Raw genomic sequence first — 14,546 nt, forward strand, 5'->3', positions numbered from 1 at the left:
GTCTCAGTTTTACAACATTCGTCAATGGGTACTTTAACGCTAAAAAGCGGGATCTGTGATTTCTATTTCTGAAGGATATAAACATTCCCCCTTGCAGTTCGGCATCCGTTGAGATTATAAATACCCCCATTGTAGCTCAGCATTCAGTATTAGCTTAAGATCTCATACAACAGAAGATAAAGGATCGTGCAAAAAGGTAAGTTGATAAACGGGGCAGCTTTGCCTTGGCTTTGGGAAGCTCACCTGAGTTTTTAATTTGTAATCGACTCATGATTATCAGTTGGTCAAGAGTCCAGGTCACTCCAATATGGCACTATGGCCATTCTTATATATGTTGTTAGCTTTAGCAAACACAAAACTATCTCTCTCTCTCTCTCTCTCTCTCTCTCTCTCTCTCTCTCTCTCTGATAAGTTATGATGCCTTTTGGAAAAGAAAAGTGACGATTCAGTGATCACATAATGTATTTGTACGTACCTGTAAGTAACCAGCCTCAAACACTCATGATTATGTTAAAAGGAGTGATGGAAACAAAACTGCAGCGACATTAAATGTTATTTTATTCTGGGGTTGCGCTAGCAATTTTTTTTCGCTTAGCCAAATCACCACATTTTTGTCAATTTGTTACCAAAATGGTTATAATTTGGCTAAAACATGTCAAATCAAACCCTTTTTCTTTAGCCTATTTAAGTCAGTTTTAGCATTTGGCTAAATTGGTGAGTGTTAGTGCTACCCCAGTTATTACATTTTCTGCATTTATCATTTTAGTTTAAGAAAACCAAGATGGCAGAGGCAGATAATAGTACTAGCCCTGGCAACCGATTGCAGGACACCAGTCTCATGAAGCCTGCAGAAGACCTTGGCAGTAGTCTTAGCAACAATAACCATGGCAACGACAGCAGTGTTTCTAGGTCCATGGAGGATCTGGTCAAGGAGTTGTTGAACAAACATAACCAAATTGTGCAGAGTACGTAGACATGTAACAACAACACTTAGGGTTCATTCCCAAGGAAACTGTTGCTCTACTAGTACTTAGATCGATCCAACTCCATGGGAATCTTGATGAATGCAATCAGATCAACAGATTAATTTGTTTCACAGTCAGAGGTGTTTTTATAGTTTGTAGTATTACTGTAATAATGATAACATATATTTGGAAAACTACCTCTTTACAAGAGGGTCACCACAGGGTGAGGGGGGTACCACAGGGTTGGGGGTCACCACAGGGTGCGGGGGTACCACAGTGTTGGGAGGAGTACCACAGGGTTGGGGGAGTACCACAGTGTTGGGGGGGGGAGGGCACCACAGGGTTGGGGAGAGTACCACAGGTTTGGGGGGAGTACCACAGGGTCCATTGTTCCACTGGGGTGTGCCTTTGTTTTGCAGTATCAACAAGTTACTTGTGTAACTGAACTGTGTAACTTTATTCTTGTATTTGTCTGTTTCTTAATTTCCCTAAATTTCCATATATGTTGTCTATTTACTAACATTTCATACTTACCATTTCACACTGTCATTTAATGTATATTTATTTGATAAAATAAAATTTAATTGAAATAATGTAGTTTTGATTTGAATTTATATAGATATTATTTTAATTTGAATATCAATTTTTAAATACAGGCCACCACAAAGAGGCGACTCAATACAAGACCAAGCACGAAAATGCTGTCAAAATGATGGAGCACCTGAATTGGAAGATGAGTGAGCTTTACAAAAGTTATAAGAAACAAAAGTTGGATAATCTTCTACTACAGGAGAAACTGGTCCAAGTAGAGCACAGATTTAGGTAAAAGCCAATGCAACACCATTTGTATACACAAAGCAAATCTGTACATATATATATTACTAAATAGCAAATACTTAAGTATGTTGTCACCACCCCTATTTTTTTTTTTTTTTCGAGTAGGTAACGTCCAATTTTATGGCTGGACGGTTTGCTAATTTTTTTAGTAAACCACTTGCCTCCCGATTTCACAGTCTTTTTACTTTCTCTAAATTTTTTGAAAAAAAGAACTTATTCAAGAAGAGAACACTAAAAAAACATTAGACTTTACCGGGGTCAAAACAGAATTTGGGCAGGACTGGCCAATACGGACCAGTGGACCTTAGAGGTACTGGTCCGTACCAAGAAGTACTGGTCCGTAAAATTTTACGTTAAAAATTAGTAGTTTCAAGCTACTAGATATAACGTAAACGCATACATGTTTAACATCCATTTTTATTTCTATATGATTATCTAAACACATTCATATTCCAGTCAGTTCCTTTAACTGTTTGTACACATCCTCCTCTGCTATCTCATCATCATCATAATATATAAAAAATAAAATGGGTATATAAAAAATTATTATGAAATAAATATAACTTCTACATATATCCATATTTCAATCTTAAAAAATTAATTTAATTTTAATTGCCGGGGTTGAACGCGAAACGAAAAAAACTTCTCTCAAACTTTACTAGCCCTAACCAAAAAACACTAGCCCAATTTAAATAATTCATTTAAAAAGTTTAAGCAGATGTTGTAAAGAGTTGTGGTACCATACTGTACTTTCTTGTAAACCTTATTATAGAAGTAGAGCAAGTGAATAACAAAGTCAATCAGGTTAATTTCCAGTTGATGGGGTGGTAAAATTAATTAAAAAAATATTTAATTCTTTAAATATTGAAAAAAATTCTTTTTTTTTTTAATTTGTAATACTGAATATAGTTACCCTTACTTTTCATATTTTTATTATATCTTTTTTTCCATTTTTTATATGCAATCAAATTTTTTTTTTAATTCCTATTCTTTTTATTGACAATGGCTCTTTTCTGACAATTTATTTCCAATTACATCGGTATATAATGCCACTTCTAATTTAAAATACATAGGTGCTGTAAGGGTAATTAAACAAACGTCTTACAATTTTTTTGGTAACAATTCTTTTGGTTATATATTTGTAAAAACAACTTTTCAAGGACTTTACCAGGACAAAGTGTGGAGGGGTAGCCATGGCATAAACCGAACTATCCCACATTGTCAAGAATAGTTCATAGGGTATTTATGTAACTGCCATGTATTTACTCATGGACATTAAAATTATAAATAAAAAATATAAACAAAAAAGGAAATAGAACACTCCACCCCTCAGTCTGCTAAGTGGTCCTAACCTAAATGTTCTATGAGATAACGCATACATTACACTTGCTTCGGAGACAGTGTTGTTTTGACAAAACCTGTTGCTAGTACCAAAGAATTCTGGTCTGATCCAGTTTCTTGATTGACGGCAATTTGTAGTCATGACAACAAACTGGTCAAATAAAAAGATGCCGACACGCTGATCAGACAGACTGCTACTATTTATAACTACCGTGAAGTTATTTATAGCAACTAATCAATATTCAGTAGTTTGAGCTAGGTGTGAGTTTTTTCAACTGAGAGGCATATCATACTATCTAGAAACGTCAAATTAGAGGCAGGGACAAAGAAGACTGGCGACTCATATTTTTGAAATCTTACTGAGTTTTAAAATAGGTTCAAAATTACAGCTAGTGCTTTATAAAATTTCAACTTTTTTACTAGCCCGGTGCCAGGGTTTGGCAACGATGTTCGGCACTTTCCAGCGGTCGCCAAAATGGACCAGTACCCCTGACAAGTAGTCGCCCGGGTCGTTTCTAAGTCGCATTGGCGAGTGGGCGACCGTCTGTTTCGACCCCTGCTTTATTTTTCTATGAGCTAATGAGCAAATGATTACTAGTACGTCCTGTGTTTTGCACTTTATGTTACAATTAACCCCTGAAACCTCTTTTTCCCCATGATGTGTGGTCTGGTATTGGAACATGTATTTCTTTACTGGCAAACACACTGAAATGTCTGTACATGGCATATTGAAATCATATAATGCTTTTTAATAATAAGATAATGATATCAATTTTACAGAATTTTCATACTCAATCCTTTATTTTTTTACCCAAATAATTAATCTGAAAAATTGAGTGAATTATGAATAATCGCTATTTCAATTATTATCATCATGGTTATTGTCAGCATTTAATCAGTTGATTGATTGATTTATTTTTTTCTGTAGAAAATAATTCTTTTAACTTTATCTTACAGTAACGCGAAGTGCAGCTTGTGCCAGAAGGAAATTGACTCTTCAGAAAAGGAGGACAAAATTACAAGTGAGCAGAGTGACACCAGTCCCCAGGAAGAGGCTGGGTCACGGAGAGCAATACTGAAACTGAGGGGACAGAAGAGAACCAGATACAAAGAGGTATAGTTATTGCCTCAAAGAGACTATGGCTGCATTCAGAACAAGTTGAGCCAGGCTTTACAAATCCTGGGGACTAAATATGGCGGTCGTACATGAAAGAAAAACCGCCTAATCTTTTAATAGTCTCTCTGCCTCTCACACGCCTCCCCACACGTCGTCCCTGCGGGGGGACAGTCATTAAATCTCGGCTCCATTGGGACGACACATTGGGAGGCGTGTGAGAGGCAAAGAGACTATTAAAAGATTAGGCAGTTTTTCTTTCATGTACGTCCGCCATATTTAGTTCCAGGATTTGTAAAGCCTGGCTCAACTCATTGTGAATGCGGTCAAAGAGACCATGGCTGCATTCAGAACAACAGGCTAACTGATCCATGGATCAAATATGGCCGTCCCACTTGATGGCTTGTTACGCAATCCACACGGGGAATCTATTCAATGTATACTTGTGGATAAGGAATAGATAACAAACTTTTTAGTGTGTCGCCATATTTGGGCCATTGGCTAATTACTCTGCTGTTCTGAATGGGGTCTTTAACGCAGTATAAAGTATGAAACAAATTTCAAATTTTAAGCACCCAAAGAGGAGACAATAAGGCAACAGTGAAGATACTGTGTTGGTAGATAAAACTTATTTGCATGTAGTAATGTATGAGTAATTGAAGGATAATAAAAGCAAAGTCGTATATTTGCAAATGAATGTTATGGGCATCATCTTAGATAGCCAAAAGTCTCATATTTGTATTAAGTCTCCTGTAATTTTGATAATGACTAATTTGGGAAGTTTCCATCTTTGCTTAAATTGTCTTTCAGGACCCACAGGTAGATTCCAAAAAGATGAGATCAAGTATCGATGATGAAAGTTCATCCCAAAATGCAACGTGCATCAGCCAAAGCCAGAAAAGCCTTGCTACAGCTAAGAAACCAACTTCTCTTGGGGCCACTGTTGGAGATATTTTGACCAAGGATCTCAGAGAGGGAGAAACGCAGTTCTTAAAGACACAAAAAATTTTGGCGCCAGAGACATGTGCTCTTGACCTAATTGATCCCATCAATGAAAGTTTCAATGAAAATATTTCAGTTAAAGACATAATACTGAAAGGACTTGAGGAGGATGAAACTCAGAGAAGAAAACCTCAAAACGTTTTGGCATTAGAGACTTGCCCAGAAGAGACAATCCCAGAATGCTCCACACTAGAGACATCTCATAACCTTGACCTCTCACATGACCTTGAAAACAGAAAGGTCATTGCCACTGAAAATGAAACAGAGAAGAAAAAAATTGGTTATGAGTTGGGAAACACTCTTGAATGTACTGATTTGGGCTCAGAAGAGGAGCTTCAAATGGTAGCAAAACGTAAAAGGGATAGAATAGGGCAAAAACTAGAACAAAATAAGTCTTTTCATAGATTGACAGACAGAACAAGTCCTATTGAGGAAGGTATCCAGACCTTGATAACAAGAGTTCCAGAAACTGTCAATATTGAAGACCATGATGATGATGATGATGATGATGATGATGATAATGATGATGCAAAGTCCAATGCAGACAACAGTCAAAATTGTATTGCTATGGACAATTACAAGAATTCCACCAAACATATTTATACTGCATATGCACAGCAAGATGCCACCATTACCAATCATTGCCTTACAAATGAAGACGACAGGCATAACAAGAAGGCGGTTACCAGGAAGACAGTTAAACCAATCAACGAGGTCTACGAACAAAAGGAGACACAAAGCCATGGTTACAAAATGAAAAGAAGTGATGGTGATAATCTATTTGATCAGAGTGTTGTTAGCCCCCCTTCTCCCCCTCATGCCAGCACCCCTGTGGAACACCAAATCCACAGAAAACAATATGGTGGACATCCCCAAAATGTCTTTACCTCTTCCCCCATTGGTAACAGCATTGTTGAAGGTGGACTGTTATCAGATTTGGGCATAAATGAAGAAGAAAATGGTTGTAGAGGTGAAGGAAAAGTCAGCAGTGCCAGTGGTCATGGGAACCGTAGCCAAGACAACTGTAACCAAGGCAATCAAAATCAGGAGATATATAACCGTGGCAACGAGTTGCTTTCTAAAAGGGATGAACATAATTCCAAAGATAAGAGACAAACTGTGACTGAGAATGAATTGGAGTCTGAAAAGAAATCTGCCAACTCCCAAAGGAAAGCTACCAGACTTGTGCGCCACTGCAGCAGCACTGATGAAATTGACTCAGAAATACCTGCTTCTCCAATATTTGGCAAACAGAACAACACCGATGGTCCAAATGATGTCAAATCTCCAGCTTTGTTTGATGATGATGATGATCATGGTCAAGTGACTGTAGATCAGCCACATAGGCAATACGAATCACCATTCAAGAGAGGCAAAGGACCTGTCAAGTCCAGAAAACTTTCCCCAGGGATTGAGGGGTATGAAAGCGAAGAGTCACCTCTAATGTTTAAGAATATTGCCAATTTAAAACGTGGTTGGAAACCAGGACAGAAAAAGTCAAAATTGCCTGATGGTGAAAGGACATTGTCTCCACCTGGTGGTAAAACTAGACTTTTCATAGAATCAGGAGTTAGCGCGCCTCAGTCCAAGTCTCAACAATCTTTAGGGCCGTCTCGCAGATTTGAAGGAATTGATGGAGAAGACGATGAAAGAACTCGACCAAAAGCTCAAGAGCAGAACCAAGAGAAGTTTGTTAAGAGGAGATCAAAGAGACTACAGATGTTAGAAGTACCTTTCAGTGTGTCTCCACCGAGCTCTCCAAACCATATGAGGAAAAATCAGAAAAAAGAAGAACGGAAGCTGCTCCGTCAGTCTACTTTGACCCAGGGCTTCTTCTCACCGAAGAAGATCCCAGTGTCCATTCTAGCAAATTATAATGGTGGCGTTCTCAAATCTGAAGCTGGTAAATTTGAGGAAGAGGATTTGAAGAAGGCTATCTTGGAATCTCTGGCAGATGCCAAGAAGAATGAAGAAGAGGATGATTTGGACCTAGCATTAAAATTATCACTACAAGAAAGCCACCGTGTTGAAAGCAGTAGCTCTGTACATGTAAACAAAGAAAGCTCTGCAGTGATTTCAAATGTAGGTGGTGATGCTGAGCAAGACAGTCCCTCTGCTGTGATACATAAAGAAGTCGATGAAAATACACCACCAAGGGAACAGTTTAAAAAGCCCAGAACACCCATTGGTAGTCCTTCAGCAAAGCAACAGTGTGCCTCCAAAGCCCATAGCCCAAAAAGTTTAAGAAACCAGAGACACAAAAGTCATGCCACTTTTGACCCCGATGAAACATGCTTGCCTTTTCTCACTCAGAGTCCTTCTGTGCCAATGATTTATCAGAATGAAGGCATGGACTTGAATGGTAGCATAGACCCAAGTGTGCGTCTCTCTGAATACGACATTGAGTCTCAAGATGAAACATTTTGTGATGATCCTCAGCAGGAAATGTCAAGGTCAAGGTCAGGGATGAGTTCAAATATAGCATTGGGGTCAAGGTCACATAATATCACAGATGCAAATGCCAGCTTGGACACAAGTGAAACCCTTCTAAATTGCAATCGAGGGGCTGGTGCAGTTCCTATACCTGATTTAGAGGAAGAATCTCAAGAAATAGACTGTACTCACAGAAGCGTTACTTTTGGCAAAGTTGATAAACATATCAGAAAAGGGGAGGGATCCCAAATGATATCGAACAGAGAAAAAGATGACATAGAAACACAGCAGCATCAAGATGAAGAACCAAATCTGCAGAGAAACATAAAGAGCAAAGAGATGATCAGTAAAAGAGAGGGGGTTTTCAACAAGGGGAAGTGCCCCAGATACCATAGTGACAATGATGGTGATGTGACATTTAATGCAGCCTTAGACCTAGTGCATTCTGAGATGGATGAAGATTTGATGATGGAGAAAGGTAAATTTGATGATGAATCATGGGAATTTGCTTTTTCGGATCCTTTGGAGCCTAGGTTTTATTGATTTCTGCTTGCTTCAGTTCCATGTATAAAAAGAATCATAATAGAAATTAGACAAATGTTTTTCTTTGATTTAAGTGTCTATTTTTAAATTGGTCAATGGGATGTCTAGAAAATTTTGTCAGTTAGTACTGTAACACAAGTCAAGTCCATTTCCAGTTGAAATAGAAACAATCCTTGTTTGAACACATCTAAAGACGTGAAGTATTTATATGTTAAATGTGTTCCACTAACTGCAATTCCTGTCTTGAAAAGATAAATAATCGAAACGTGATGTCCTTCCAGATGTTGCAGATTTACAATTGCAGGATGCAAATTTGCTAGAGGACAGCTTTGACAGGTAAGTTACCCACCAGATGGCGCCATAACTCAAAAGCATGGCATATTGCGAATAGCGATATCACATACAGGCTACAATGTATTATATGGGGCAAGTATGGGTGAGTTATGGAATCGAGATGCTTGTGCTCAGTCGCAATGCACGATGCTTTAGAGTTACAGGGCCAAGATGGTCTTGTGGTTGATGTCTGCCTCCAAAGCAGGAGAACGTAGGTTTGACCCAGAGCACAATGTTTCATCCAATCTCTTGATTTATCTTGGATCAAACTCATAGACAAAATTTTTTACCTTAAAAGTCACAAGAGATCTTCAGAACTTTTTATGTACAGACACAGATGTGTCTGTACATATAGCCATCATCTGCGTCTGTCGTCGCCGTCGCCGTCGTCGCCGTCGCCGTGCACTTTTACCGATAACACGATAAGTGGAAAACCATTTTACCTTTTGACTTGAAACTTGCAGAACTGATGAATATTCATAATACGCAGGTCAAGTTCGAAAATCAGCATGATCGGGTCACTTTTAGGGAATTTATGCTGTTTTTTCACTTTTTTCAGCATATATGCAGCACTGATAACACGATAAGTGGAAAACCATTTTACCTTTTGACTTGAAACTTACAGAACTGATGAATATTCATAATATGCAGGTCAAGTTCGAAAATCAGCATGATCGGGTTACTTTTAGGGAATTTATGCTGTTTTTTCACTTTTTTCAGCATGTATGCAGCACCGATAACACGATAAGTGGAAAACCATTTTACCTTTTGACTTGAAACTTACAGAACTGATGAATATTCATAATACGCAGGTCAAGTTCGAAAATCAGCATGATCGGGTCACTTTTAGGGAATTTATGCTGTTTTTTCACTTTTTTCAGCATATATGCAGCACTGATAACACGATAAGTGGAAAACCATTTTACCTTTTGACTTGAAACTTACAGAACTGATGAATATTCATAATACGCAGGTCAAGTTCGAAAATCAGCATGATCGGGTCACTTTTAGGTAATTTATGCTGTTTTTTCACTATTTTCAATATAAATGCAACACTGATAACACAATATAAGAAAAACGGATTGGCCAATTGTAATTATACTCACAGGAGTGGTCAATCTTACTAAAACGCAGGTTGAGTTCGAAAATAAGCATAATCGGGCCATTACTTAAGAAGTTTTACTGTTTTTTCACATTTCCTCAGATTCAGTTATTAGGCATGTTAACAGTCTCATTATTTAACTAATAAGATGCCTAAAAGTGTTTGTTTGATATTTCCTGCATCTTTACAACATTGTTAGTTGATTATGTAAAAAACATGGTAAACTTGTTATCATGTATTGTGTAATAAAGTGTCAAAAATGGAAATAAACTCATATCATTGCAGTTTGTCAGATTCAATCATCCACTATGTTCAGAATCTCAAAATGGAGGAAATTGGACATTTAACACTGTTCTATTGATACTTTTCCCATCTCATCAATTTTCTTAGTTGGACATATAAAAATGGCAGTAAAATGTTTATTTTGTTTTATGTTAAAAAAGTGTTAAAAATGGAAATAAACCCATTTCAGAGCAGTGCTGTCTTGTTTACATTTTGGCATTATCAAGGCGTGACTTTGAAGTTCCATGGGCCTGAAGACCTTTGCTAGTCACATTTTCTGAATATCTGTGATACAAATATTTTATAATTAAAAATTGATGGTCATTAAGCTGTTAAACATTATGTAATATTGCATCAAAATTTGAAGAAACCCCCATTTTGGGCACTGCTTCCATGATGACCATTTAAGGAAAATCATGTCACTTACTGTTTTCAAACTTACAGGATAGAAACATGGGACTAAAATACAGCTTCAGTAGGCAATGCAGTCTGTTTTTTTTTTTTTGGCAGTTAAACAGTTTTTTGTGAAAATTTAATTTTTCACATATTGGCATTTTCAAGGTGTGACTTTAAAGTTCCATGATCTTGAAGACTTTTGCTTGTCACATTTTCTGAATGTCCATGTTACTAATATTTTATTAATAACATTTGATTGTCATTATGCTGTTAAACATTATGTAATGTTGCATCAAAATTTGAAGAAACCCCTATTTTGGGCACTGCTCCTATGATGACCATTTAAGGGAAATCATGTCACTTACTGTTCTCAAACTTACAGGAAAGAAACATGGGTCTAACATACAGCTTCAATAGGCAACGCAGTCTGTTTGGTAAATTTTTCTGGCAATTTAACAGTTTTTTGTGAAAATTTAATTTTTCACTTATTTGCATCTTTATTTTCTGTTCTTTGTCTGTACATTTGACAGCTTTGCTGCCTTGTTTTACTTTTTGCTTTACTATAATTCATAATGCCATTTTTGAAAACGGTCTTTGTTAAATCTGTATTTGATTATTGTTGATTAGTTTAACTATGTATAGTTTGGTCACCGTCATTGTGAAAATGTACTTGCACCATGATAGAAAACTTTATTTTCCGTTTCTCTATGTCAGAGTACCAAAAGCTAAGGGCCCTGCGTACAAGTATGTGGATGTGGTGAGGAAGAGGGATGATAGAAGAAAACTAGAGGCCTTTGACTGCCCTGAATGTGAAGAGGTACAAGAATTAAATGGGGGTTGGAGGAAAGGGGGTGAGGGGGGGGGGGGTAAAGGGGGGTAGGGATTATATTCTTCATCTGTACAGGTGGATTTCATTGGAAAAAAATTAATGTAAAGTTATCTTTTCATTAGGTGCATTTCATTGGAAATAATTGAGTGTAAAGAAGACTTTTCATTATGAGATTAACTGGCTTACTGGTTTTCACTTGGCGTCAGTTATTGCTTTGGTGCAATATTTTACATAAAACAGTTGTTTTTTCAGTTTTGCAAGTTCTACCATTATGGCTGGTTAAATTCAAGTGTGGTTTATTCCCCATTGCTTTGCAGTACTTTAAGGACATGAATCTCACAGCAGAAGAGAAACGGGAACGTGCAAAGCAGTGTTCTCGCCATCGAGCAAAATATGTGCCTCCTAGTACACCGCCCCACTTCTGGGACATTGGTTTCCCTGACACCCAGGAGTGTAAGGAAAGAGGTAAGGCATAGTAATATGTGGAACGAGGTAAGGCAAGTGTAAGGAAAAAGGTAAGGCAAAGGAGTGTAAGGAAAGAGGTAAGGCATAGGAGTGTAAGGAAAGAGGTAAGGCATAGGAGTGTAAGGAAAGAGGTAAGGCATAGGAGTATAAAGAAAGAGGTAAGATGTAGGAGTGTGTGGAAATAGATAAGACAAGAATGTATGGAAAGAGGTAAGACAGGAGTTTAAAGAAAGAGGTAAGGCATAGGAGTGTAAGGAAAGAGGTAACAAAAATACAAAGAAAGGGGTAAAACATGCGTAAGTATAAAGAAAGTTGAATAAAGATGAATGAGTGTAAAGAAAATGATAAGACAAAGGACTGTAAGGAGAGTGGTAAGACACCCAGGAAAGAGGTAAGACAGGGAAACTTTTAAGAAATGGGTTTGCTGTAATAAGAAATAAGACTCGTCTAAGACAGAGAGAGAGATAGACAGAGGGAGGCAAATACAGGGTTCCCATTTCACAACCCCGGTCTTGAACAGATATCATAGTTGACTTCACAGACAATTTTATAGAAAATATTCTACAGATGTGGCAAAGTCTACTGACTTGGGAATTCCGATGGACTTTCCGGTTTAAGATAAAAACAAACCATTACTTGAAAGCTGGAATGCAGGGATCTAAGAGCGCATTCCCAGAGATTAAGATAGATCCATCCGGATCGACCTAACTCCCTAGGGGTTCACGCTAAATTGCAATCAGCCAAGCGCACACGATAGTTAATTACCCCCTTACAGCTTTTAGTAGGGGGGGACAGATGCTTAAGCCAGCTAAGCTCACAGTAATCTAGTGAGACTCCCCACAGGGATAGATCAATCTAAAATCTGTGGGAATGTGGTCTTATAGAAAGTTGTTTGTGTCAAAAGAAAAAGAAACTTATTTTATGAGAAGTAACTTAATAAATATGTATTTATTTGTATGTCTACTTGGTTATGTATCAAGAATTATCATTTAAAGTTGGGGGGGATGATACATTCTTGCTGCTTGAATTTATTTATATTTTATAATTACAGTATATTTATTTATTTATATATATTTTCAGGTTACATCCGTGAGGCAACACAGAGGGGTCCCTCAGCCTATAGGAGAAGAAAGCCTTTAAAGCAGATATTTGACAGCTAGGCTCCCATTGGTGGTTGTAAAATGTATTAATTATTTTCATTGGATAAAATGTATCAGTTATTTTCATTGGATGTAGCTAGGCTTACATTTGTGTTCTTAAAATGTATCAATAATTTTCATTGGATGTAGCTTGGCTCCAATTTGTGGTGTAAAAATTATCTGTTATTTTCATTGGATGTTGTAAACTGTGTACAAGGTTATTGGTTAAGATGGAAGGTGTAACCTAGGTTTTATTTGGATGTCAGTAAGAATATAGAAACTGGGGATTTTCCAGTATGACTGTCATAATAAAAATTTAAAAAATCTAAAACTGAAAATGAGTTAACTTTATAGATCAAAGTATTTTCAACAATTAACTTGGTGATAAAGGGGAATACACTGAAGTTTTAAGGATTATCAGTGCATTTTTTTGCAATCAGTTGATTGACTGTATTATCAAGTTGGACTGAAATTATAAGCAAATTTTGATTTGATTACCATACGTAATACTTCACTGGGAAGCAGTAAATGTCAATTTCATACCCAAACGGGGTTATTGGTAAACATACTTTGTTGAAATAAAGCTAAATTTTTTCATATTTCCTAATTTTTTCATATATGCTGATTATTTCACTCTTTAGAGTCCAAGTTGTGCTGGTACATATCCTTATTCTGGCTAAAGCATGAGTTCTTAAATATAGAAATGTTTATATTAGATTTAATACAAAAATCTTGTATCGGTGTCCGGCAAAGTTACCAAGCAGTTAGCTGTAAGAAATGAAAACAACTTAACTAAAGCTTTTGCGACAGTTTTATTTGCATGAAGTAAGATGCCCCGATCACTTAAAGGGATAATAACTCTTCATTTTGGCTAAAAAATGAATTTTCTTGGAGTAAACAACAATTTTCCCATACTTACCAATGGTTCATGAATCCATTTTTACATTCAAAGTTAGTCCCTGTTTTTCTTTTCTAAAAAGTTTGGTTTTTTGTTAGAATCTCTTGAGAGATTATAACAGAGTACAACCATCAATGGAAGTCACGTGATCTGAAGACGAGCTCAGATATCAGAATATTAGCTATAACTGCTGTTTTTGTGGTAAAACGGAATGTATTATATTTCTTTGAGTTGTTCACAATGTTTTTATTGTGAAATAAAGATATTATACGAAGAGGTATTATCCCTTTAAATGGCAAAAAACGTACTGGTAACCTTAGGAAGGTAACTACAAACAAAACTATGCCTTATATGAACCTTAAAAAATCTAATTAATATGTCATGAACCACCACGTTAAGCCATCAGGCCAACTTATGATAAAATCAGTTAACCAAACTACCTTTAATTCCCACACCACACTAATATATGAAAGTTAACATCCCATTTGCAATTGCTCTCTAAAAAAACACCCCAAGAGGTTAGAATACATCCCATGTACATATCTGTATATAATAGTACTTTGGTTACAATAGTTCCATAAAGAAAAATGGAATGAGTATATAACTAGAGGATCAGAGAGGCGATACCGCCTCCAGATATTGTACCACCAGCTGGAGTAAGCGCATTCGTATGGACCCCCCCCCCCCCCTCCTAAAAGGGACACCATCACCAGTCTGGTGTTTGACAAGCTCTATAAGATGCAATCAACAAGAGTTCTCAAAATATGCAAAAAATATAACTAAAAATGATACAATCAAGCAGATTTTCAAATTGACTTGCATTTTCCTACCCTTGCTCACTACTGTATTCTCTAGACAAAAGGCCTA

The 14,546-nt window shown here is 36.9% G+C and overlaps 1 protein-coding gene across 2 annotated transcripts; it reads left to right on the top strand.

Moving 5' to 3' along the window:
- Nucleotides 1–13,380, top strand: LOC106180983 (uncharacterized). 2 transcript variants are annotated; one of them, XM_087019341.1, is made up of 9 exons: nucleotides 1–196; nucleotides 773–965; nucleotides 1,622–1,787; nucleotides 4,101–4,257; nucleotides 5,068–8,170; nucleotides 8,517–8,571; nucleotides 11,063–11,165; nucleotides 11,495–11,642; nucleotides 12,723–13,380. In XM_087019341.1, the coding sequence occupies exons 2-9, from the start codon at nucleotides 782–784 to the stop codon at nucleotides 12,800–12,802; spliced, it is 3,996 nt and encodes a 1,331-aa protein (XP_086875467.1). In that variant the 5' UTR covers nucleotides 1–196; nucleotides 773–781; the 3' UTR covers nucleotides 12,803–13,380. The 2 variants fall into 2 exon arrangements, with proteins under 2 accessions (XP_086875467.1, XP_086875466.1); XM_087019340.1 differs by having other exon boundaries at nucleotides 10–196; nucleotides 767–965.
- Nucleotides 13,381–14,546: the final 1,166 nt, after the last annotated feature.

Source organism: Lingula anatina, chromosome 8, assembly GCF_051362555.1.
Source record: "Lingula anatina isolate TDL-2025a chromosome 8, LinAna3.0, whole genome shotgun sequence".
Taxonomy (NCBI): domain Eukaryota; kingdom Metazoa; phylum Brachiopoda; class Lingulata; order Lingulida; family Lingulidae; genus Lingula; species Lingula anatina.